Consider the following 23,323-nt stretch of genomic DNA (forward strand, 5'->3'; position numbering starts at 1 on the left):
TATAACTCGATCCATCACCATAGATACGTTAATATAAATATTTAAATATGGCAAGGAGACAGGCTGCGCAGACGGGAACCGTTGGTTGAGTTTATTAGAAACAGAAACTTCAGGCACAGCTGCCGGTTTCTGCTTGCCTCGGTCCCCCCGCCCCAAAAGGCTGACAAAAAACCCACGAGCCCCTGTGCTAAGATGGTGCTTCAGCTGAATTTGCAGACTGGGGCAAGGGAACGTCCCAACCCGCCTGCCGAAGCGAAGGCGCCAGCCGCTCCCTCCGGAGCGTGGAAAGCAGATTTTGGAAGCATCTTTTCCTTAGATATGTGTATGAGACTTTTTTTTAATTCAAATGGAAACGTTCGCTGAGGAGGTAGCGACGCACACGCGTATGAAACGTTGCCTGCGTCAGCCCTCTGTTTCCCCTGCTGTAAGCAACGCCTCTGCTCCTCCACCCTCACCTCCGCCTGGCTGCTTGGGGGGTATCTGGGACAGCGTCGAGGTGGCGTTGCTGGACAGGTCGCCACCTGCAATGCCAAGGGCTGTTTTGATTTTTCTTTTCTCTTGGCTGTTTCTTCGTTGCTGCGTATACCAGTTTCTCAGGCTTCCCAGGGACGCCCAGCACGTGCTCGCTCTCTGCTGGGACTGGGGAGAGGAGGAAAGCGAGGAGGGGAAAAAACATCGTCTCCTCTCCCCTTACTTTTTTGCTTTTCTACTGTGGGAGCCAGCACAAATCAGAGCAGTGCCTGACCCTAAAACAGAGGCGAACGGGGAAAGGGAAAAGGCAGGACGCCCTCCGCAACAGGTAGCGGCGCTGCCCAGCTCCCCTAAGGAAGCACGGTGGACCGTCAGGCGAGGGCCCGCAGCAGGCACCGTCCTGCCGGGCGCGGAGAGGGGGTCGCTTTTGGAGGGGGGGCAGTGTTTCGGGCATGAGGAGCGTGGGCAAACTGCTTCTGCAGGTTGCAAAGCCTCCTACTGCCTGGCACCGGCCTTTGGGCACGCTCTGCTGCGGTCTTCTGCCGGCACCGTTGCCTGTTTGCTGGCCCGTTTGTTGCAAATTTAATTTTGTTGCGTGTCTGTGCAGCTTCGGTGCTGTTGTATTTTCTTTTTTTTCCCCCCTACGCTACTTGTTTGCCAGCGACCTTAAGCTACCTGGAACCACTAGAATATAATTAAACGCGTGGCCTCTCCTGAGGCCGTGTAGCTTTACCTTCTCGTTAACGTAGGCCGGTGTCCATGCCGTGCAGTTTGTCCCTAGCAATAATCTAAGGCCCTTTGTTCAGGTCCGTACCTTGAAAAGCAATATTGCATGTTGTTCTCTGACAAGGAAATTAGTATGTCATTTGGATCAACCAGCCTCCTGTAGGATGAATTTGTAAGTGTTTCAGTACAACCCCTCTTGATGCACCTCCAGAACGTCCTGCTTACTGATTTTTGATGGTGCAGTCGTTCTTCTTATTGTCATAGGTAAATTGGAAACCCAGGCTTTTTCTTTCATATTTTCCACTGAAAGTAAGATGCAGTGATTAAAAACTGGCTAGGATTTCACCTGCAAAATAACAGGTATTTTATTCTGGTGCTTTGTAATCAGATGTTTGGCGGTGGTATTTTCTGCGCTAGCCGGGAGGAGGATGGGAGAGAGGGAGGCTAACCGGCGGGATTGCCACGTGAAATGAAAACGTGCAACTGTAGCTCTGCATTGAATTAGGATCCCGTAAGCCCGGGCGGATGAGGCACTTCCCTCTGGCCTCTCAAATTGCCCAGCGGCACCGGGCAGGTCCTCAGTGTTACGCGTTTAGAGCCAGGCTTGATGATAATGGCTTTACACCCTTATAGCCAACTTTCCAAGTATGCTCATGAGAAGGGAGAGGAAACGGGCCTGTCCTCCCTGGGTGGTTTTGTGTTTTTCTTTTTGTTTTTAACCTGGAGCTGCTGGAAGGGCTGGAGAGCATCTGCCCTCTGCAAAGCAGGTACCCCAAAGCCACTGAGCCCTGGTGGCAAGGGACTTTGCTTTCGAAAAGCAGGACTGGGAGATAGTTCAGCTATATGTTTGTTTTAGCAGACCCTGGTGAGTCATATCCATAGATGTCAACTATGCCAAAACCCACAAGCACGACACTCGCTTTTATAAACAGCATAAAATAAAAAATAACAGCGGACCAGAGGAAAAACACTGCAAACATCTCTGGTCTCTGCTGCTTTACTCTGTTTAAAAAAGTAATTGCAAGAGCAAATTTAAATGGCTGCTCTTGGATTGGGTGTTTTTGGTTGTTATTTGCTTGTGTTTTACTTTTTAGACCCTGATTTAAGCTTCCCACAGTCTTTCAGTGGTGCGAGGCTTTGTAGATGGGTAGTTTCTCTCAGAGATTTTTCTGAACTGCCTGCAGCTGGCTTCAGTGTAGATGAGCATGCATTAGCGTAGGGTATTGCTGAAGGCTTGAACCGCAGCGAGCAGGGGCAGGGGCTGCTGTCGTCCCAAAGGAAGTCATCAACCCTATTCATAGCACTTACACCCGCTAACACCATGTGACACAGACGCATGAACTGAACTTGTGCAAATTAGTTTCTTATTTGTACGAAGGCGTTTTGAAAGAGCTGATAAAGCTGCTAAGAGTTTTTGAAATACATTTTTGGTACTGTATACACTGTACTGCAAGCATTGCAGCATGGCAGGAATATACAACAGCTGAAATCACATGTAATCGTGGGAAACAGTATATGTTATCTTGACACCGTGCCATGTTTTATTTCTGTACGTTAAGGTCAAAGTTTTCAAATGTACCCTGCTGAGCTATTTAAAAAAAAAAAACATAAATTATGCGCAAAGCTTAATCATTTTCTTCTTGCAAGTTTTGGAGAGGACTTTGGTATGGCCACACATGTGAACGCAGTTTAGACCCAGTATGTTTTTGCCCATAATCGGGGAGTTAATTGACATACGTGATCAAGGGACTGGGCTGCTTTCTCTTCCTCTGTGTCCCTGCTGTTAGGAGCTAGATCTGTTACTGGAGTCGTGGGCAACACGTGGCTTAAACACAGGACTATTTATGGGATCTTTCCTTAGTCTATGTTAACCCTAAACTGAATTATTTATTAATACATCTTTTAAAGTGCATGGAAAGGTTTATTTCACGTTTGCTAGTTTGCTGTATTTCCCTATACAAGAGAGAGAAGAAAGTGAGAGAGGAAAAGAAGAGTAACAAAGTCTAAGTTCCCTTGAAACAGTTTAAATGCAAACTTTGTGGCCGTGATTGCAGTTGGGGTTGTCACCTGTCTCATGCACAAAAGCTGATTCAAGAATCTTTTTTCCATACATACTTAACTCTTTTGCACTGTGAATGGCCTTGTTTAGTCAACTCATATCTTCAAACTCGGTGGTTTGGGGGGTATTTTTGTTTTATATTTATAGCTGGAAATGATGAAGGTGATGCAGATGGCTTAATCAGGCTAGTCTCTCTGTGTAATTTATCTTCTTGCTCACTGCTAGTGGATGTGCTGGGAAATCTGGCCTAGGGGTTGTCTTAGGAATAGCCCATGATTTAAGTCCATACCCCCATAGCTCCTTCTTAGTTTTGAAGAACGTGTTGGATATCTCATCAAAGCAATTGCTCTGATTGCTTCCTTTCTTTGCCGCTAGAGATACTTTTGTCAAATCCATGCTGGCTCCTTTCTTGACAGAGTTTGATTTGTGCAGAAAAAGGACTTTGTGGGATCCTGTGATGTAGCAAGGGAGCAACTTCAGTGTCTTGCTGCTCTGTTGCTCTTGCCAGCTCAGTTTATCCTTCGGGCTGATTAGCGGGAGCCACGCAGGATGCTGTCGCTGTAATCAGATGGATGGTACTGATAATTTGGGATAGCGGTTACATGCTTAAATAGCCTTGTGAACCTCTGGCTTCTTTGGTAGGGATGGATGAGTGCCTACAGTTTAGAGACAAAGGGTTTACGCACCCATGGCAAGCCCACAACAGGGGAGGTATTCAGCATAAGTAATTGGGGAACTGGGCCACCTTCTATTCGTCTCTGGTCCCCACCTCCGTAGAGCACTGTGGGCTATTAATGAGCAGTAAAAAGCATAAAGAAAGGCTCAATAGATGAGACGGAGTTCTGAAATAATTCAGCCATGAGGATAATAGGATGATTTGGGAACCATGCTTGACTCATCTTCAGTCCCTGTGTGTAGAAAATGTGTGCTTAATGGGTCAGATTCCAGTGTACAGGGATTACGGATGTGCTTAGAGTCTGACAGTTTCAGGCACTGACTCTGGTATCTGAAATCCTCTCGCTAGAGGAAAGCACCCAGGCAAGAAACAGGGTAGTTTTCCAGGTAAGAATTTGCAGTCGGGCACTGAGTTTGGATCCTGACAGCGACAGGCCGCCGGTGGGGCTTTGGTCAAATTGCCTCATCTCCTTGGCTGAGAAATTTGCTCAGGCATGAGAGTGCCTTCTCTGAGCATCCGAAGGCACCAGAGCTCCTTCTGCTCCGTGTATATTGAACATTTACCGTGGTAAGGCCCCAACCTTTGTTGGAGCTGCTAACTGCTGCTTCTATTAGAAGACGCGCTATGTTAAAATTTTGTGGATTACTATTCTGGCACCTAAAAGAAGCTAAAAAGCTTGCAGCCGCCGAGGTTGGAGCAAGTTATATTTCTAGGGAGGAAGAAGTGGGTCAAACTGGGTTTCAGCCAGAGGATTGGGAAATTTCATGATGCTCGTGTTGCCTGGCTTTTTGTTTTTAAACTGAAACCTCTAAGCTGTAACACTAGGCTTACTTGGGTTGTCAACCGATGTGACCCGAATCTCTTTGCTGAAAATCCCACGAACGCTGGTGTGACCCGATAACCGAGCAGACTATCCTGAGCAGTGACAAAGTTGGGTGCAGAAGGGGAGGGGAGGAGGAAAAAAAAAAAAAAACAAAAAAACAAAAAAGAAAAGCCGTTGGCAAAATCAGAGCTGAATATAAAAAAGAAGGCTTGGGAAGAAAGGCAGGAGGAAATGCTTTTCTGGATTGAAAACTGTTCTAACCTAAAAATCGATTTTTTTAATGAAAAAAATTTAAAAAAAAAAATATTTAATTATTGCTGCAGCTTGGCTGCCCGCCTGCATCCCCCCCCCCCCCCCCCCCCGCCCCGAGGAAGCGCTCGGCAGGGTCGCGGCCGGGGGGCGGCGCGCCGGGGCCGGGGGCGGGCGGCGCCGGGGCGGGGAGAGCGGCGGCGGGTTATCTCCGCCCGCGCCGCCGCCGCCGCCCCAGCCCGGCGGCAGCAGCAGCAGCAGCAGCGGGAGCAGCAGCGCCGGGAGCCGCCGCCTCGCTTCGCCTCGCCTCGCCGCCATGGGGGTGGAAGGCTGCACCAAGTGCATCAAATACCTCCTCTTCGTCTTCAACTTCATCTTCTGGGTGAGCCCCGGCTTTGGGGGGCGGGGGGGGGGGGGTGTGCCGAGCCCCCGGGATTTTTGCGTGACGGACAGGGCTGCAGCACAGCTTGCTTGGGTTTTCTGTTTTTTAAACCTTTTTTCCTTCTTTTTTTTTTTTTTCTTTTTCCTCCCCCCAGTTAAGATGTGGCCTGGGGACATGGCTTGGATTTTTTTCTGCTGCTCCTTTTAATGTATATATACGTGCGTGTGTGTCTGCATATATGTATACATTACAAAAACCTCAAAGCTACGTCCCTTTCTGAGAAGGAGGGGAGTAGCCTGCTTTTTACTGGGGGGGGGGGGTGTCTGTGTGTGTGTGTATATATATATTTATATATGTGCCTATGTATTTTGCTATAGGTAGATTTTTCATTTTTCATCTCCTGTTTCCAAATCCACTTGCCGGTGCTGGTCGCCCCACCGTGAAGGGCCGAGTTGCAAGCCCGGCAGCCCCGCTCCCCTTCCCCGCGGGGGGCTTTTCTGCCGCACTGTGCGTGGAGCTGGGGGGGGGGGTATACGGAAGGGGGGACGCGGCTTGTGTCACCTCCTTGGGATGCGACCCCGCGAGTCCCTGTTGCTGCCAGGGCTGTGCCGGCAGAGCTTATGAAATCAGCGTGTGTTAGAGAGCGAGGGATAACCCGAGGCGAAGGGAGGAGAGGTGCCGGACAAATCTTGCGTCGCGGATGAGCTGGAGAAGCGAGAGCGTATAAAACCTGAGCGACTCGGGCTGTTTCTTCTCCTCACAGCCGGGAGAGCCTGCAGGGACCGCGGCACCGGCTCCCAGCCCCACCGGGAGCGGGGCTCGGGGGGCAGTGTTGAACCCCGGCTGGGAACACCTGTGTGCCCTGCCTGAGAAGTTACTCTGGTCTGAAAATTTTACCTGGGTTGAAGAGGTTTGCTTTCCTGGGAAAGTTTTTCATGAAATAATTCATCGAGATATGTGGCTAATATAGCAAAAAACTGTGTATCCCGGTTCCTCGGGCGCTTTCTGTAAGCGATCAGGTCGGTAGGTCTGTCCCAGCTGTAAACACCCTCCAGCAAAGCGGAGCCTGTGTAAAAAGAAATGTCCTCTCTTTATGCGCTTGCTGTTTTCTTCACGGCCCCCTTCCTGGAGAAGTTCTGAGTTAAAATGAAAATAGTAAACAGTGTTTTCTCTTGCACGTTTGGAGACAAACTGTCATTTCCCATATGCAGTTGGGCGTCTAGTTACTGTACCGTTCTTACCGCTCCATCTGACCACAGTGGTTGTTCAACACCCTCTTGCTGTGTTTTGTTAGAGGTTTTCTCTGCTGGAAAGTGTTGGCCACCCAAGGCGGCCTCGCGCTCTTCAGCCTGCTCGTGGGTGGGTTTCGCTGCCGGCAGCAGGCTGACCCGATCCGGCCGGATCGCAGTGGAGCAGCGCGGCTTTGGAGGTGGTGGATCCTTCGAGTTAGGAAGAAGGTTATGGACTTGTGGTTTCTTTGAGTGTTTCACGGTTCTAGGTCAGCAACATCTGGTTCTGCTGACAAAGACGTCAGAAAGAGCGCTCCGAGTCTCTGTATCTGGGAGCACTGAAAAGCAGCAATGTGATTTTTAAGAGGCTGATTTTTTTTTTTCCCTAAAAGGGTATTTGCCATTACCAAAAATGTTATCTCATATATATATATAAGCAATGGTAGAGGAGGGAGTCAGTCGGCTCAGGAGCGAGCCCCGGCCCCACCCAGTGACAGCTGAGACCCGAGAAAACACACTGCTCTCTGATTTGCTGCTTGCATAGACAAGATATGCCCGTTTGGCCAATGCCCGGTTCTGTTTATGAGGAATTTGTCTGAGTTTTTTGTGTTTGCGTTGAGGAACGCAGCCAGGAGGATTAGGGAAGCGAACAACGAGGCGCCGATGCCTGGTGGAAGGAATATGGTGCCTTGCCGGAGCGAAACGCGGCCCGGGACGCGGCTGTGTTAAGCGCTGGCAGCTCTGCTCGGCTGTAGGCTCCAGCTGCTGTAGTCTTTCCGTGGGTAAATGAAACAACCCTAGAGTCGCACAGCGACCCTCCCACGGAAACCCTCGCTTCCGAAACATGTAGAGCTTTTTGCTTCGTGTCATCAAGCACTGTCAAATCCAGTCTGATTTCAGGCTCACCTGAAGCCGCCTTTGCTGCTTTGCTGTTTTCCTCAGAATAGTATGGAGCAAGGGGAAGACGATGAGCTCTGGTGACAGTGATGTTAACTGATACCTGATGTATTGCCAGGTACAAGGTGAATGCAAAACAATCCTTTTTTTTTTTAACCATTTCTTCCTTCCTTAAAATGACAGGATAGACATCTGTAGTCTCTTCTCTAAAGTGCCTGACTGCGACCTCGCAGCGTTCTCCTTATGTTTTTCCTTCCAAGTTATCATGCTTATCCAGGGGCTTTTTCTTTCCTTCTTGTCCTCACTTCCTGTCATTCTTGTTGCTGAAGTCATGTAGTATAGATGCAAGGGAAGAATAGTCTTCCAGGTGACAGCAGGGCTGGCCGGAAGGATGTACGAGGACTTTGCATAGCTATTGTTCCTGAGCAAGTTTGCTTGTTCGCCGCAATGTATGTATGTTGCATTTACAAAACAGCTAATCATTTATAAACCTACCCTTGGTGACCAAGAGGAATACCAGGTTTCAGCTGTGACTTCTGACGCTTGCCCCTACCCTACGGGGAGAAGGGAGCCTGTTGACATTAATTCACTGGAAACATCAGCTTTTCAAGCTTCTTTCAAGGAGAGGTAGGGAGCTTTTTTTGCATCATACGTGGTCTTCTCTTGACCACCTTCTCGCAGTGTGAGAGAGCAGAGAGCTGGGCATCTGCTTTTACCTGAGTTTTAAAGGGGCATTTTGTACAAAGGATCCTTCTCTAAGGCAGATGCTGCCGGTACTCTTAAGAGTCTAATTTTCCCAGGATATTTCTGGAAGGTGGCTGTACTTTTCTCTCAAAAAAGCTTCAGCCTAGGTTTGCAAATTTCCAGTTGCATCAGAAGATGTAGACCATGCTGTAGGAGAAGGACTGGAGACCCAGCGCAGTTGTGCAGGTAACATGCATGGTCAGATCTGTGCTCTTCAGCTGCAGCAAGGTGAGCTGGCAAGGGCGAGCTGTGCAGCGCAGCGTTGGGCTCCTGGTCGCTGAGGAGGCAGCTCAGTGCATCAAGCTGTCTCCTGAACTGGTCTGTCACCAGTGACATGGCAGGTTGAGCGGCTCCCTGCAGTGCTCTCCAGCGCTGGCCAAGCAAGCTGCTTGCAGCCATGAGGTGCCTTCTGTGCAGACAGCAAGTTTGGACGATCCTGCGTGTCCATCCATCCACGTGTCCAGGAAGGGTTTGAGGATGAATCCTCCCATCGTTCTTAAGGGCTGAGGTGGTGTCTTTCCATGACTATCCTGTTCTTGCAGAGCTGTGTTTTCCATTTACTGTAGTTTTTAAGACTTAATTTTCTAGTAGTTGCTTTGTTACAATTAATTATGTTTTCTGAGAGACTGTGAAGCTCAGCAGTTGTTAAACAATGGCTTTCATGGTTTTCATATCTTTTTTCTTTTTCTTTTTTTTTTTTTTAAACTTGTGGTCCAGGCCAGGGCAATTTTAGATCTAACAGTTAGCAGATGTGGTGTACAGAAAAATCTAAGATTTTCATTTAGGGAAGACTGCATTGCTCCCTGACTTAACCTAAGGATCCTTTTGTAGTTGGCGCTTAAGAAGTTGCACGGAAAATACTTGCTGCAGGCAGTTGAGCACTTTGCAGGCTAGTGGTGCAGGTGTTCTAGCTTGCAGGTAGCCTTTAAACAGAGGAGAACGCACAGCGTGGGATGGGATTCACAGCGATGTGGTCGTTCCAGCTGGTTAGTATGCAAGGGTCGTTCAGCTCCTCAGACTCATTTGCTTATCACTTGCTTTGCACTGAATTGAGGTCGGTGGTGTTGGCAAAAACAAGTGCGAGGCAGAAGCAAAAGTTTGGCAGGCGCTGCGCTTTCCTAGCATGCTGAAAAGCAGCTTACTCCCATGCTCAAGAGGAAGAAAGGAAGCAATTCTAAGCCTTAACTGTGTTAACAAATAAGTAAGAAACTATGATAAGGTTTTAAAGTAGTTCTGTTGTCCTGCTGGAGTGTAAATAAACTGACACCCCACTGGCTTCCTCCCCCTTTCCTACTCCTGGCAATGCAGTGGGGAAGCTTAGCAAGGCGGTTGTGTTGGAAAGTGAAGGGAAAAAAGTCTGCCCTGGTGCTAGTTCCCCAGGGTGCCGAAGCAGTAACCTCTGCGGGAGGTTTTGGGAGGTTGGTAGTTTTTTTTCTTTTTCTTCCGCCGCCCCCCCCCCCCCCCCCCCCCCGTGGTCCTTGTCCCATGTATCTGAAACAGAAGATGCTGGACTTGCTGGAGGATTAAGGAAGAACGGCTCCTCTGAAGCGAGCAAAGTCGCATCGGGTTGTGTCGAGGCAATGTTCGGGAAACGTTCTGCCTTGTTGCAGGAAAGAAGTGATCCCTGTGGGTTATACAGCAACATCCGTTGACCAAGGTAGTGGGGGAAGCTAAAGGTAGCAACAGGAACTGAAACGTGGGGTGGGAGGGCTTCTGTGCTACACTACGTACGTGTCTGGCAACCTTAAAGCTTGACCCCTGCACTATTTTTGTTTTAATATAGCATCTTGCATGGCTGAATTAAACAGTGTCTTTGAAATATTTTGAGAGGTGTGGAGGGACAAAGGTTTTCTGGATATCAGCAGAGGCTGAGTGAGTGCCTTTGGGTTGGATGATTAGGTTCCTGCTGGCCGGAGTGCCGAATGCAGAGCGTGTGAAACAGTTCAGTGGCTGAAGGCATGTGGGCACCTGCTCTTGCACCGCTAAGGAGGAGGTTTTTCAGAGAACCTCTGCGCTGTGGGCGCAGAGTTCTGCAGAAATAAGCCTTCCAGTCTCACCCTGTGAAACCAGGGTGGCTGGTGCCCAGTCGAGCAGCCTTTGAAGGAGGCATTTCACTTCTCTACCTTGCAAGATGGAGAATGAATAGTACCAGGTTATATAATGGCTGCTTTGAAACGCCACCAGCTCTTGCGGTTTTATTGTGGAGTGGGCGATCTCTGTTCATCAATCTGGAGCTGGTTTGGGCTGGACGTTTGGTGGGGTTGAGCTGTGTTTCTACCTGGCGCTCTTTGCTGTGCCCTGGGCAGGGTCTCATGCAGATGAGTCGGACTTCATCTGGTTTCCTAAGTTAGTTGAATCCGCTCTCCAGAGTTCAGCGTGTGGGGCTGTCCACAGCCCTGGCTGAACTGACTGCTGCTGAGAGAGAGTCCCTGGAGAGGCTGAAGAAAGCCAGAAGCCAGAGAGCTATTTTAAGATATAATTAAGCATAACCAAGGAGAAATTGACTGGCTGTGAAAAGGATCACCCAGCTTATTATCTAGTACAGCCTGTGGCGGCTTTGCAGATATAGAGCGCTGCTGCTGCGCTGCCAGAGAGGTGTCTAATTAAAAGGGAGAGCTTGCTTCTAATTCCATTTTCCAGACAACACGTAACTATTGTCTGTTGCTTGTGTTGAGTGTGTGCGCTATGGTTAGAGTCCAAAGGGAAGGACAGAGAAGAGCAGAAAGAACATGAGAATGAAACATCATTTCTATTTTGGAGGCAGTGACTTTAAGGGAATGCATCGGGATAATCGATTGAAAAGTTGAGCATTTCCTTGTTCTGTGCAGCTTTGGGAAATCTGGTAATTCCCCTCTGGCCTTTAGAAAGGATACACTGAGGTATCTGGGTTTGGTGAATGGGAGGTGATATCGGAAGGAGGTAGCAAACCCTGAACTTCTGAACCCTCTGTGAATGGTGGTAGTCCCATGGTGATAATTGCTTAAAAGCTCATGACCTCCCAGCTGTCTTGATGTGACAAGGAGGGAAGATGGGCGCTACTGCTCACAAGTCCTAAAAGAGGTCACGACAACAAAATGGAAGAACTGGTGGTTAATGTGGTTTGCAGATCTAAAGCACAATTTTGAAACCACTCTATAGATTCATAGAACAGCTCGAATTCGGTTTAGCAGCCTCTCGTACAGGCCCTATGTTGGAAGTAGTAGAAATCATGTTAGTCATAGTGCATAGCAGGCCTCTCTAGTGCAGAGTGTAGGGTGTTTGTTTTGATTATTGCTCTCCCTGGGAATTGCACAGAGCATTGCAAACACCAGTAATATGACACTTTTCCAGTACTGTGTGCCAGTGACTTTGGTATATTTGGGTAATATACAGCCAAATGTATTTCCACATGTATTTGAACATGCAGCTACTTAATGCCTGCCTTTGAAGGTCGAGGGAAACGTTTTCTTGGCGGGTGATCGTCAGGAATAGGCTCAGTACCAAGATCTAAGTTTTCCTGATGATGGCTCACTTTGTGTTTCTGGGCTTTGCAGCCAGTGAACGCAGTTCTACCATCAGCCTATGAAACCTTTTCTTAGATCTCTGCATGGAGAAGGCTATTTGACCTGGTCTTTTGAAGAGGTTGGTTCCCTGGTATATGCGGGTGCATGGTTTCATTTAACAAGCTGTGTTGGACTCGGAGAAGGAACGTCACTGGTGGCTGAAAGGAGGAATAATTCTGCGTTCCTGAGGCGGTGGTTCTACCAACTGGTGTAACGCTATCTCCTGCAAGAGCATTAACGTGTGTTTAATACCTGGAGAAACACTTTGATCCTGCGATGAAAGGTACTGTATAAGTGCCTTTCACTATATTATTAAAAAGGGAAATCAGTTGTATTACCGTTGTCGTTAAATGCTTATGTGTAGGGCCAAGTTCATTTTAAAGCAGGATCTGAAACTGTTTTCCTCTCTACTACTGAGGTGGTTAAACCTTGGTGGAAGATCTCAGTATATAGTAACGCTTCCTGTCAGAGGTGCTTTATGAAGTGGGGATAAGGCATGGGGAATACAGCTCCCAGTTGAATGCCTGAGAGGAAGGAATTTTTTGGGAGGAGCAAAAACATCATCGCTTCGTATCTGACGTGAGGGCCCGGGGCGGTGAGCGACAGGCCGTTTGGAGTGATGTTGCCCAGCCTTTTTGGCTGATCGGGCCGCATCCTCGTAGCGGGAAAGGGCTGCGCTGTGATCGTCCTGCTACTGCCTGGCTGGGCTGCTGGAGGTGCGCCACCATCTCCTGCTGCCGACCGGGTCCGGGGGGACCTGGCAGGTGGGCGAGGACATGCTCTCTCATGCTCGCTCCCTCTCCTCGGGATGCAGGTAAACGAGGAGCAGCGCACAGGCTGGATGAAGCGTGCTCCTCCTGCAGAGGAGGGTGAATGGGCCCCACTAGTAGCTCTAGATAACGGGTCATGCTCTATTCCTGGTCTCCTCCTCTTCATCAAGCTTTATTTGGCATCTGGCTTGCTGCTTCTCTGTGCTTTACAGGAGGGTGGAGAAGGGAGGTTGTTTTTATTTCTTTGAACTGTTTTGAAAACCACTTCAGTGTTGTGGGGCTGGTAACTATAGGTACCAGCTAAGAATTTTGTCCTGATCTGTGGCTCTATTAATAGCTGATATTGGAAGCTGGCCATGAGCTGAGTTTCTCAAAGCAGAGCATGTACTAACTAAATGCAGCCCTTCTTCCTCTTTCGTGAAGGGGGGGAAAAAAAAAAAAAGGGTCTCTTCACAAATGGTCTTTCCTCAATGTGTGGACGGGCTTTGCCTGCAAATGCTTAATTCAGTGGCTGGACTTCAGTCAGCCTTCAAGTGCGATAGTTGCAGAAGACAGTGAAAATGCTGTCTCTGTGTTTTCCAAGAAAAGTCATTTCTGTTGTTGTGGTTCACAGGTGCCTGTATCTAGTTCAAAGAAGAAGCTTTTACGACGTGTGGCTGTCTTCACTCAAATAGCATTCAGATGTGTCTGATCTAAGTCACTTCCACTTCCTCCCCCCTCCCTCTCCCCTCCCCCTCCGAAGTCTCGCATGAATCTTGGTGGGTTTGGCTCAACTTCCCTCCTAACTGAGAACTCCAGGAAGCTGTGGCCAGGTGAAACAGTGGGAAGGCTGGGCAGATCTGGAGAGCCTGGGCTTTGTGCACGTTGTGTCCTCCCATAACGGAGTGATTTTTCTTAGTCTCTGGTCCAGAGAGCGCAGGCGCGGCGCGTAGGGTTCTGCAAAAGCATGCCCATGCGCCCCAGCGGCACAAGCTGCGAAAGCAATTCCCTTTGCGCTGCGACCGAAGCCAACGTCCCCGTACCTCTTGGGCTTCCCTCGGCCCACCCCGTGCCTCCCTTGCATCGACGGAGAGTCCGTTACTAAAACAAACAGCGAGGAGGCGATTCCGTCGCGCTCTTCCAGGAGTGCACGTGAGGTCCCTCGGGCTTCCCCCGCTGCCTATCTCCGTGGGCCAGAAGATTTTGCCGTTAGCTGCGTGGTGTGCTTGCCAAAGGTTGCCTGCTGGCTTCTCCCAGCAGTGGATGCTGTTTCACCCCGAGACAGTCGTCTTTTGTCATGCAGGTAGAGCGATGGAAAAAAATAAGCTTTTGTGAACTTCTCTTCCTTCTGTTAATGGCATAGTTAAGTGATAACGTTCCTATTTAAAAGTTTAAGTGAACCTCTGGCATGATCTTCTGCTGTCTTAATGTGAAGACTGCCATGACTTCATAGCTCTAAGTTCCTTGGGTCATAGGCTTAGTTTTTGGCGTTTAGCTCCTAGCATAGAGATTACTGTACTTGGAGTCTCTTACGTGCTTCCACAGAACTAATCTTGTCGCCTTGGATGAGATTTTTAACTTCTGCTCTCCAACAAAAGAGGTGCAGAGCATGTGTGCTGGCTTGTCCCTGCCTTTAATGCAGCCTGCCTCTAGGTGTGCACAGTACCACGAATGATCACGTGCTGTTGTTCCTGGCTCGGTCTTCTAGACACCAGTGCAAAGCTTGTAACGTCCTAGTACATGTTTTGCAAGCTGCTTAAACATGTATGTGTTGCCTCTTCCAATGATAATTTTCATCAAGGTGCAGAATCTCTAGCTCCTTATTTTTTTTCTTCATGCTGGATCTGAGATAAGTAACAAAATGTTTTTTTTCATTATTTATGCTGCACATGTTGCAGCTGATAATATGATATCTGCTCTTCTGGCTAGAGAGCAATAAATGACCTGGGAGTAAAGTATTCAACCCCAATTTAGCAATTAATTCCTGGCTGTGTGACAGGCTTCTTGTGTGACAAGATACTGCAGCCCTTTCTGTGCCTCAGTTGCCCATGCATAGAAAGGGGGATATGGTTTTACTTTGTCTTGGCTACTTTGCAAGCAGTTTTGGAGAGGACATGGGCGCCGTGAGCCCTTGGCGGGTGCTCAGGGTGCTGTCCCGTTGCTGCCCTCCGCCAAAGGGCTCAGTTTCCCGGGCAGCAGAAAGGAGGCTGTGAGGGGCAGGTGTAAACTTTGCGAAACCTGATAAAAATCTTTAATCCTGAACCTGAATCTTAGAGCATGTGAAAATCTGTGACGGCTTCCCGGCAGCATTGTTTTTGCCAGTGACCGCGGTATTTACGGGGCTTCTTGCGGCAGGTGGAAACTGTGTGCACCCGTGCCACAGCAGCAATTTTGTACTGCTGTATTTTGAGCGGTAAAGGGGATGTATTCCTCGCCAAAACATTCATTGTGCGGGTGCTTCATTCCTCTGATCTAGGAGGTGGTTTAGGGTTACTGTGGTGACTTTGTCCCCAAGCAATACCCAGCACGTGTAAGAGGGAAGGGAGGCGGCGTGGCTATCTTGGCAGCTATACGCAAAGTCTCATTCATACGTATTTTTGCAGCTAGGCAGGAACTTCTTCTGGCTCTCGGGAAGGTGCAAGGCTGGAGTAGAGCCTGGGCAGTGCCTCGCTTTTGGGTCAGAAGAGCTCGGAAAGGGGAGTCCCAGGGGAGGACTGGTCACCTCCATGGGAAGCTGTGAAATCTGTGCTTCTGAAAATATGGTGTTGTGAGACTGCTGGCACCTCGCCTTCCCTCCTCCTCCTGATTTAGCTGCAGGATGTCGGCTTTGCGGTGACATGTCTGTGGGGCCGGCAGCGGCTGGTACTTCTTCCTCCTTCCCCCTCCTCGCCAGGAAACCTATTTAGAAGGGGGAGGAGGAGAAGGGAGCCGGAGGAAAAGGGGTGGTGACAGCGGAAGGGACCAAGGGATGATGCACATCCTGGCGTACCGGCGCGTCTGGGAAGCAGCAGCCGTGCTAGTGCTGCGGCCAGCCCCCGAAGGCCCTCCTGCTCCGGAGGGGCTGCTGTGGTGATGTCCTGTCAAAGCAGGGAAAAGGGCCGTTTCTTACAGCCCCGAATTATGGGCTTGCCTGGGGCAAGGCAGGAGCTGGAAGGGACGCCACAAGTGAAAGGGGCTCCTGGAGACCCTGTGCAGGGATTCGTGCTTAATCATGATTTTTCAAACTGTGATAAGTCCTCTGGAAACAGGGCAGGGCTTGCTGGGTTGCCTGGTAGTTGCTGGGTTGCCCTGTGCCACTTTCTGCTGCAGCAAGGAGCAGTTTTCTTGAACCTTGGAGAAAACCATCCTGGTGGGAGAGATGGGATCCAAGCTGGAAGCAGCCGGGCAGAGCGCCGTTTCAGTTCCTCCGAGGAGGAGGGAAATCGGACCATTTGCAGGATGATGAAATGAAGTGCTTCTTGCTGTGCCACGTTCTGTTTCAGTTGCGCAAAAATGCGTTCACGCTGTCGCCCTCTGATCTCCCTTCACGGGGGTTGTTGCATCTCGGGGGCTTCTTCCTCTTCCCTTAGGCAGGGTCTAATCGGAACCTCCTATTGCATTTTTATGCATCACGCAGAGCAGGAATGTCTGCCCTTGTTGAAAACAAGTCCTACATACAGCCTCGGCAGGCAAGATCCAGCTGGAAAAGGCTGGCCGGCTGTGGGAGAGGCAATAAATCTTTGGAAGCTGGAAAACTGCAGTCAAGAGGAAATGCTGAGAGCCTGCGCTGAGCCACCTCCCCTACTCTGGGAAACGTGCTCGTGGCTGCATTGTTTGGGCATGGTTTGTAGGGTCTGCCACATCCTTGCCCTGGACAGCCCTAACAAGGCAGTACAGGTAGCATGCCCTAGACTGGATTCCCGTCTAGGTTTATGGTGAATTTTTGAAGGGGCAGGGAAGACAGAGGAGGTGTTAGTTTGGTTTGGGGGATGTATCTCAATGCAGCACAACAGCTGGCGATGGGAAGAGGGCCGGCTTTGTGCAAACCATGGGGTTTGGGGGGGTTAAATCTTATCATCACCTGATTAAATCTTCAGCGGTGTTCATAGGACGGAGAGGAAAGGAAATACCTAGCTTATATCTGGAACGCATCGACGCTGCGTTTAAAAACTAGATTCCTCTAGCAACGTGCGAGATGCCACACAGGAAGCGAAGCAGACTGACATTTGTGCTGATGGTGCCCGTCGGGGCGAAGCTCCATTTTTAGGCAGGCATCCGAGCGGCCGCTCCGGCACTGGGTGCTGCCGGCTGGTCCGGGTTGGGAGGCAGAGGCGGCTCTCCCGGACCGGCCGCCCCTGCGTCCCGCCGGAGGGGCAGAACAGCGCTCCAGCGCCGGGCGGTTTTCCCGGATGGCACGCGGATGTCCTGGAAGGGGAGCCTAAAAGTAGTTGTCTCTGGGTGGCACAGCGCTGGGGTTTGCATCCCGATGGGGTCGTCCCCGCTGGCGCGCGGCTGCATGGGCAAGGGAGGGAGGCTCGTGGCAAAGCCGAAGAGGGTTTCTCCCCCTTGTCGTCTTTCCTTTGGAAAGAAAGATGCTGTAATTATATTCAGGGCTTTTCTGGTGGTGGAAGGATGTATGGAAAAAGTTATTCATCACTGACTGAACCCTATTTTCATTAGTAAGCTAACATCATTTTCTGTTAAGAAATCCAGCTGCTATTGGATTAAAACTTCCATTCGAAGGTCCTCTGTGCTCTGTTAAAAAATCAAATAAAGTCAGGTGGTGAGGGAGTTGTGGTGTTTCTACAGCAGACTTGGGCTGAAACCTAGAGTATTTGGGGATGGTTCAGATGCTTCCTTAGTCAGGTAGACCTAACTGTTGGGGTGGATTGGACAATCAGAAGAGACTCTCTCTGAGACTTCTCTGCTCCCAAATGATTTAAAAATAAATAAATTTAGAGAACAGCTTGCAGTTTGCTGATATTCTGGTTCTGTATCAGGCACTTTAATGTGCATTTGCATTTAAATCAGCTGCTGCTCCTCTTATTCATTTCGGAGCAAACAGCACTTAGTCCAGCTTTGCTGCTGGCATTTTGCACAAAGCTGGTATCAAATCCTTGTCCTCTGCATACTGGTTTAGATACTAGTATCTGCTGAGCACAGAGGGCAACATGGCAGGGGAAAGAGCAATGCACATGCATTTGTTTTTTGTTCTGACCAAATTTTTCATGCTCAGAAGAAGAAAGTGACTAAGAAAAACCGCTGTCTGTGTGGAAGCATCTAGCTTTCCTTTCACGTTTTTGCAAGCCACCTCTGGGTTGTTCTCTTTAAAATAGAGTTATTCTCCTGGAAGCCAGGGTTACTATGGCAATTTGATGAGGAGTTTTTTCCTTCCCTTCTTTCCTTCTCTCCGTCTTGGTTCCTTCCTTGCAGAATCCCAAGTGGCCAAATTCCTTGGTGCTTTCAAGATATATGACGTTTCTGATGGTGAAAGGCACATGTCTTTTTATACATACCACTGACTGCACACTCTTCGTTATGAATGACTTCTGAAAAAGCGTTAAAAGGAGTCCCTTTTCTCAGCCCTTCAAAACTGTGGGCTGTTGCATGGTGTTGGCGCTATTCCAAGCCTGTCACCTTTTTGTAACAGCAGTAACGTATGCAATCTCTTCTTCACCTCTCCCGACCAGTGTAGAAACCCAAATCTTCTTGGGATCTCGTTTCCCATGGGAGCCACAGAAAGACTTTTACTTTAAAAATGGCACTGATTAATTTTGGGACAGTCTTTATTCCAAGAGGATAAATAAACATGGGTTTTATTATGTTCTTAGACAATGAATGAGAAATACCAGGCTGGATTGGGGTAGGTTTCTGCTAAGCCACTAGCTACCTTATTTGGAGCTGAGTTTGAGCAGGGACCGACTTTCACTACTTTTTCTATAGCAAGTATGCGGAGGACCCTGGGCGCTCCGAGGCAGGCGAGATAAGGCAATGTCCAGGCAGGACGGTGGCACTGACTCCTAAAGAGGAAGTGTTAAAGCTGATTGCTTTGGAGGCAAAGGAGCATGAAAGGCTGGCAAAATCCCCTTCTTCCTCCCCAAAGAGCCAGGCAGGATGGTAGGTGCTGGTGGGGATTTTTTCATTCCATTAACTGGATGTGGCAGCTCAAAGCCACTAAGTCAACCTGCCCTGTGAATTTTGCACAAATTGTGTGTTTTCATCAAAGTGGTTTGCTTTTTTTTTTTGATGGTGCCCCCACAAGAATCTCTTAGCTGGGTTTGCAGAAGTTTGCAAGGAAGAAAACCACCAACTGACCCCAGAAGGGGCAAAGTTAGGCTACCACTGAGAATCTTTTCTGGGAATCCTAGTCCGTATATTCATTTAGGCTCTGCTGCAATTGCTCAGTTGTAGACTTTGTGCTGTTACTGAACCAGCTCTTTTTTTTTTTTTAAATGCAATCTTTGTAGTGCCTTGCATGCTTGTAGCTGACCTGCCTCAAAGACACTTTTGAAAAAAGCTTCTTTCCTCCTCTATACTGTTCAGTAGTTATCTTTCCTTTATATATGTGCGCTTTTTTTAGATGAGTTGTTTTTTAAAAAAAAAAAAGACATTCAAAATTAAATTGGCATTTGAAAACGATTCTTCCAGCATTTCTTAGAAGTGATCTTGAATTCTTAAGGCGTTTCTTCTTTCACGTATGGTTTTTCTTCCCCTCCCGCAATGGTTTCGGTTGAAGGGGGTGGATATGTAATGGATTAGCACAGTGAGCCCTACTAGAAATGCCTTGGATCTGCTGAAAAGTCTGTTCAGGCTAGGCCGTGTTTTCTACTTAGTCAGCTAGTGGAGCTGCTCAGCTCTGCCAAACGCATCTGTAGTAGCCTCCAAAAGTGGTATGTTGTGCCAGGGCTTGAACCAAGGCACGTGTCTCGCTGGGTGGGACAAAGAGAAAAACCCAAATAACCTTGAAAAAGGGAATTATGTCTTGCTATGCCCTGTCATGTTTGCCAGCCACCGAAGCTGGTGAACACGTAGCGCTGGAGGAGCGGGAAGGAAAGGGTTATCCCCATTTACTGCTCAGAATCCACCTTTCCTCCTGTGCGGGCCTACAGTAAGATTTCTCTTTTGTACTATGTTACGAAATTAAACGGTCAGTCAACCGAGCAGTACAAGCTGAGAGCCCCAGGGGTTGGCATACTCATGGGATACCTTGGGAAAAAGACTGTAGATAGTAGTCAAAGAGATGCAGCAAGGACAGCCAGTGCAAATAACGGGCTATCCCCTTTGGACGTTGAACATCCCAGAGATCTGTGGGGAGGGAAATAATAGGATATAACTAAAGGATGCTTCTGAAAACGTTGCTGGCTCCTGTTAAATTAGGCTTCTTAAGTCATTCCTGTGCTCTTAAACGCTGTGCTAAACGTCAAGATACGGACATCCTGGGGAACTGTGTTTTGTGGGGGGTTTTGAAGTCGTTTTGGATTCCCCGCTAACAGGTGTTGCAGCAGTTCAAAGTGCTGCAAAGATTTTTTTGCTATTACTCTGCATTGCTCTGTTGCTATTCATCTGCATTTAAATGAATGCATTTCTGTCATTTTGATTGATCTAGTCTACTCCAAGGCAGAACAGCTTTTAAGGGTGTAGAAAGCTCTATCCCATTAAGTCCGCTCAAACTTGAAACCTAAACCTAGAGAGGAAGTAGCGTACTTGGGGTCTGACGAGAGACTCAGGGCAGAGAGAAAAGCTGACAGTTCTCCCAAACACTTTCTTATCCCTACTCTGGCCTTTCCTTTCTACGCAGTTTCTAAAAAGTACAAATGGAAGGGTGAAATGAGATGTGCACTACCTCATTGTAAATACAATGCTGTTTGAGGGACTTAAGCTATACACTCGAGGTTTTATAATCTAATGGTATCAAAAAAAAAAAAAAAACCCACACAGGAATGTGTGTGTCCATAATGGATAAATGAAATTACCAGATAACGGCCCACTGAGAACTGAAGGTTAAAAAAAAAAAAAAAGGCTCCTAAAGGCTTCGTTCGTAGGTCTCTTGGCGCTTAGGGAAGACTTAATATTCCATTTTAACAGATATAAAATAACTCGTAGGAAAGAAGTCACCTACGGGAACTGGAAAGCACATTGCACAGGCTCAGAGTGAAAGGTCCTCTAATAAATCCATGAAGAGTATGGGAATCATGCGATCCATGCGACCTGGAAAAAGTTGTAAGCTGCGTATGGTTCAAAACACGTTGCAGAGGTGGGACAAGGCTAAATGAAAAGGATAATCTGTAAGTTAAAGGTCTCCCTAATGGATCTAAGGGTTGCACTTATCTGGAAAGGCTAATGCTCCTGGAAAATATAAGGGGAACCACTAATAGCAAGCAGCCAACAGGTGGGATGAGAGCTGGGAGAAGTGAAGATGTTTCCCGTCAATAACTGAATGTAGGTGAGGGTAGCGCTGTGGGCTTTTTTGCAGGGGGGAAGGAGGGTTGGGAGACTTGACTGTGTTTACCGCAGCCGCGAGCAGGAGCGGGCGCTTCTGCAAGCGTGGTGTGAGCGGCGCGGGCAGGAGAGGGCGGGAGTCCTGCCTGGCTCTCCGCTGTGGCAGCCCGTGGCCCTTGTGGCAAACCAGCAGGCACGTTAAGTGCTCCCTGGCACACGTTCAGGGTATCGCTGGTTTGAAACTGGGCCCGTTTTCCATGGCGGGAGGGAAACTTTTTTTTTTTTTTTTTTTAAATAACTGCAGGCCTACAAGAGAAAACAAGAACTTGTAGCAAGCTGAAAGGGAAGCTCAGATTATCTCGCAACTACGAGCTGAGAAATGGACCACGACGGGTATTTAGGGCCTCTCTTGTGCCTGAGACGGTTCCTTAGAAGCAGTCCTCGTGCTCTTTGTGCCGCTCCTCGCAGGGGCATCCTGGCAGGGTTTGCTGAGGCTGCTGGAAAGGGAGGGGTTCGGGAGAGCGAGGCACTCCCTTGGGAGCAGACCACCTCTGGTGTCGGGGACACAAGTCTTTTGCCCCCGCGTGAAAACTAAGAGTAGCGGCAAAGCTGTTTCTCCGCGCTCCCGTGCCTGCCAACCTATCTCGGAGCAGCTTCATGGAGCGAGACCTCTTTCCCCAGTCTGTGCCGCCCGAGAGGTGTGGACCAAGGCCTCTCCAGCAGCGTGGTGGACGGAGCAGTGCTTAATGTGTGGTTCCCCTCTTCTTTCTCCCTAGTTGGCCGGAGGAATCATCCTGGGAGTGGCCCTATGGCTCCGTCATGATTCACAGACTACGAATATCCTCTACCTGCAGCTGGGGGACAAGCAAGCCCCCAACACCTTCTACGTTGGTAAGTAGCCTCCAAGGAGAAGGGTGGGGAGAGCTGGCCCTGCTCTGTCGGTGGTTCACCCCTGGGTGATTTGTTGGGGTGGACCACGATGTGCCCAGAAGCACAACAGAAAGGATGATATTGTACAGAGAGGTTTGTAGTGGGAGAGGAACAGACTCAGCAAGATGCAGCATAAGGTAGAACTTAAAACATCTATTGCTTCCCCAGTGTTCCCCAAAACATCTACCACATGCAAATCAAAATGTTTGTTAGATGTCACCTGTGCCATGTCCGAAACGTAGAGGCCAAAGTCCCAGGGGCTACAAGTGCAAAAGACCTTTAGTTCTGGTCAGTGTTTCTGTGTAACAGATTTTCTTTGACGTTATTCTTGCTTATGGTCTCCTCTACAACGCGTTGGCTTCAGCAGAGGGTGCGTGATTGATCTGGAAAGATGGGGGATTTGGATGCATGTCTTGTTTCCTCGTCCCTCTCCCGAAGGGATATAAAAGTAGCTGAAGGAACAGTTGGCAATGGAAAGTACAACTCAGAGGAGCGTGACTCATGTTCTCCAGGAGGGGCCGGTGGAGCGTCTGTATGTATGTTTAAGCTTAGTATGATTTTATTTGATTTGACAGCAGGCTGACTGGCTGGAAGAAGAAAGCCCATATTTTGTCCTGCTGTCCAGCAGTCTAGCTTGCGAGCCGCTTCCAGGCGGTCTCCGGCCTCCGCTTTGGGGCCGATGCCGGCTGGCCAGGGTGCGAGCTGCCAGGCGCCGGGCGAGGACCGCTCGCTCGCTCCTGAATTCCTCAGATAAGAGGCAGGGGTGCGGAGAGCACCTGCACGGTGTACGCCTGGGCCTTGCAGAAGAAGGAGGGAGGTTCGAGAGTCTCGCCTGTCTCGTGTGGACCAAGCTCTCCTCTTGGCAATCCCGTTGGAGATTTACAGACTTCGAGCAAAAATTGACCCCAGCGTGCTGGGATGAGAGGAGCGTCCACCCCGCGCAACGACGCTCGCCGCAGCCCTGCCCTCCCGTTCCTAGAGGGCTAATTATCTCCTGAGAAAAGTCTTATCTGTTATTTTCATGTGCGATGCCTCTGCCTGATAGGACGTCATCTCTTCTGATTTTGTGCGAGGCAGGAAAGCCCCAAATCTCTCCCCTCTGTAAGGTACTGGGAGAGTGGGGGAATTGGTCAGATGGAAAGAAACCCCCTCTCGCCCCAAGGATGGGATAGTTGTAGGAAATGCGTGGAGCTGGACCAGTCTAATCCTATGTCCTGTTCTCATCTGTAGGAGAAAATTACCTTCCTTAAAGGATTTGTCTTCAGTTTCCTTTCCTCGCTTGCTAAATAACACGCTCAAGTCCTTTTTCCCCAGCTGCAAGCAGTTACAGTAGGTGCTCCTGCTGTCGCCAACGGCCGGCTTTCCACTGTTGTGCTCTGTCCCCCTCCTGCCTCACACAGAGTTGCATTTAGAGCATTTTGCCTTTGC

The 23,323-nt window shown here is 49.0% G+C and overlaps 1 protein-coding gene across 2 annotated transcripts in view; it reads left to right on the top strand.

Annotated features, from left to right (window-relative positions):
• CD81 (CD81 molecule) overlaps positions 1-23,323 on the top strand; it is a 53,162-nt gene that overhangs the window by 3,685 nt on the left and 26,154 nt on the right. Inside the window, exons 1-2 of one of the 2 annotated variants that reach the window (XM_009674437.2) lie at positions 5,177-5,386; positions 21,742-21,856. In XM_009674437.2, coding sequence (XP_009672732.1) covers positions 5,321-5,386; positions 21,742-21,856 — 181 coding nt within the window. In that variant the 5' untranslated portion in view covers positions 5,177-5,320. Of the gene's footprint in view, positions 1-5,176; positions 5,387-21,741; positions 21,857-23,323 lie in introns of those variants that run through there. The other variant, XM_068944825.1, reaches the window with a different exon arrangement.

Source organism: Struthio camelus, chromosome 5 (assembly GCF_040807025.1).
Source record: "Struthio camelus isolate bStrCam1 chromosome 5, bStrCam1.hap1, whole genome shotgun sequence".
NCBI classification, from domain to species: domain Eukaryota; kingdom Metazoa; phylum Chordata; class Aves; order Struthioniformes; family Struthionidae; genus Struthio; species Struthio camelus.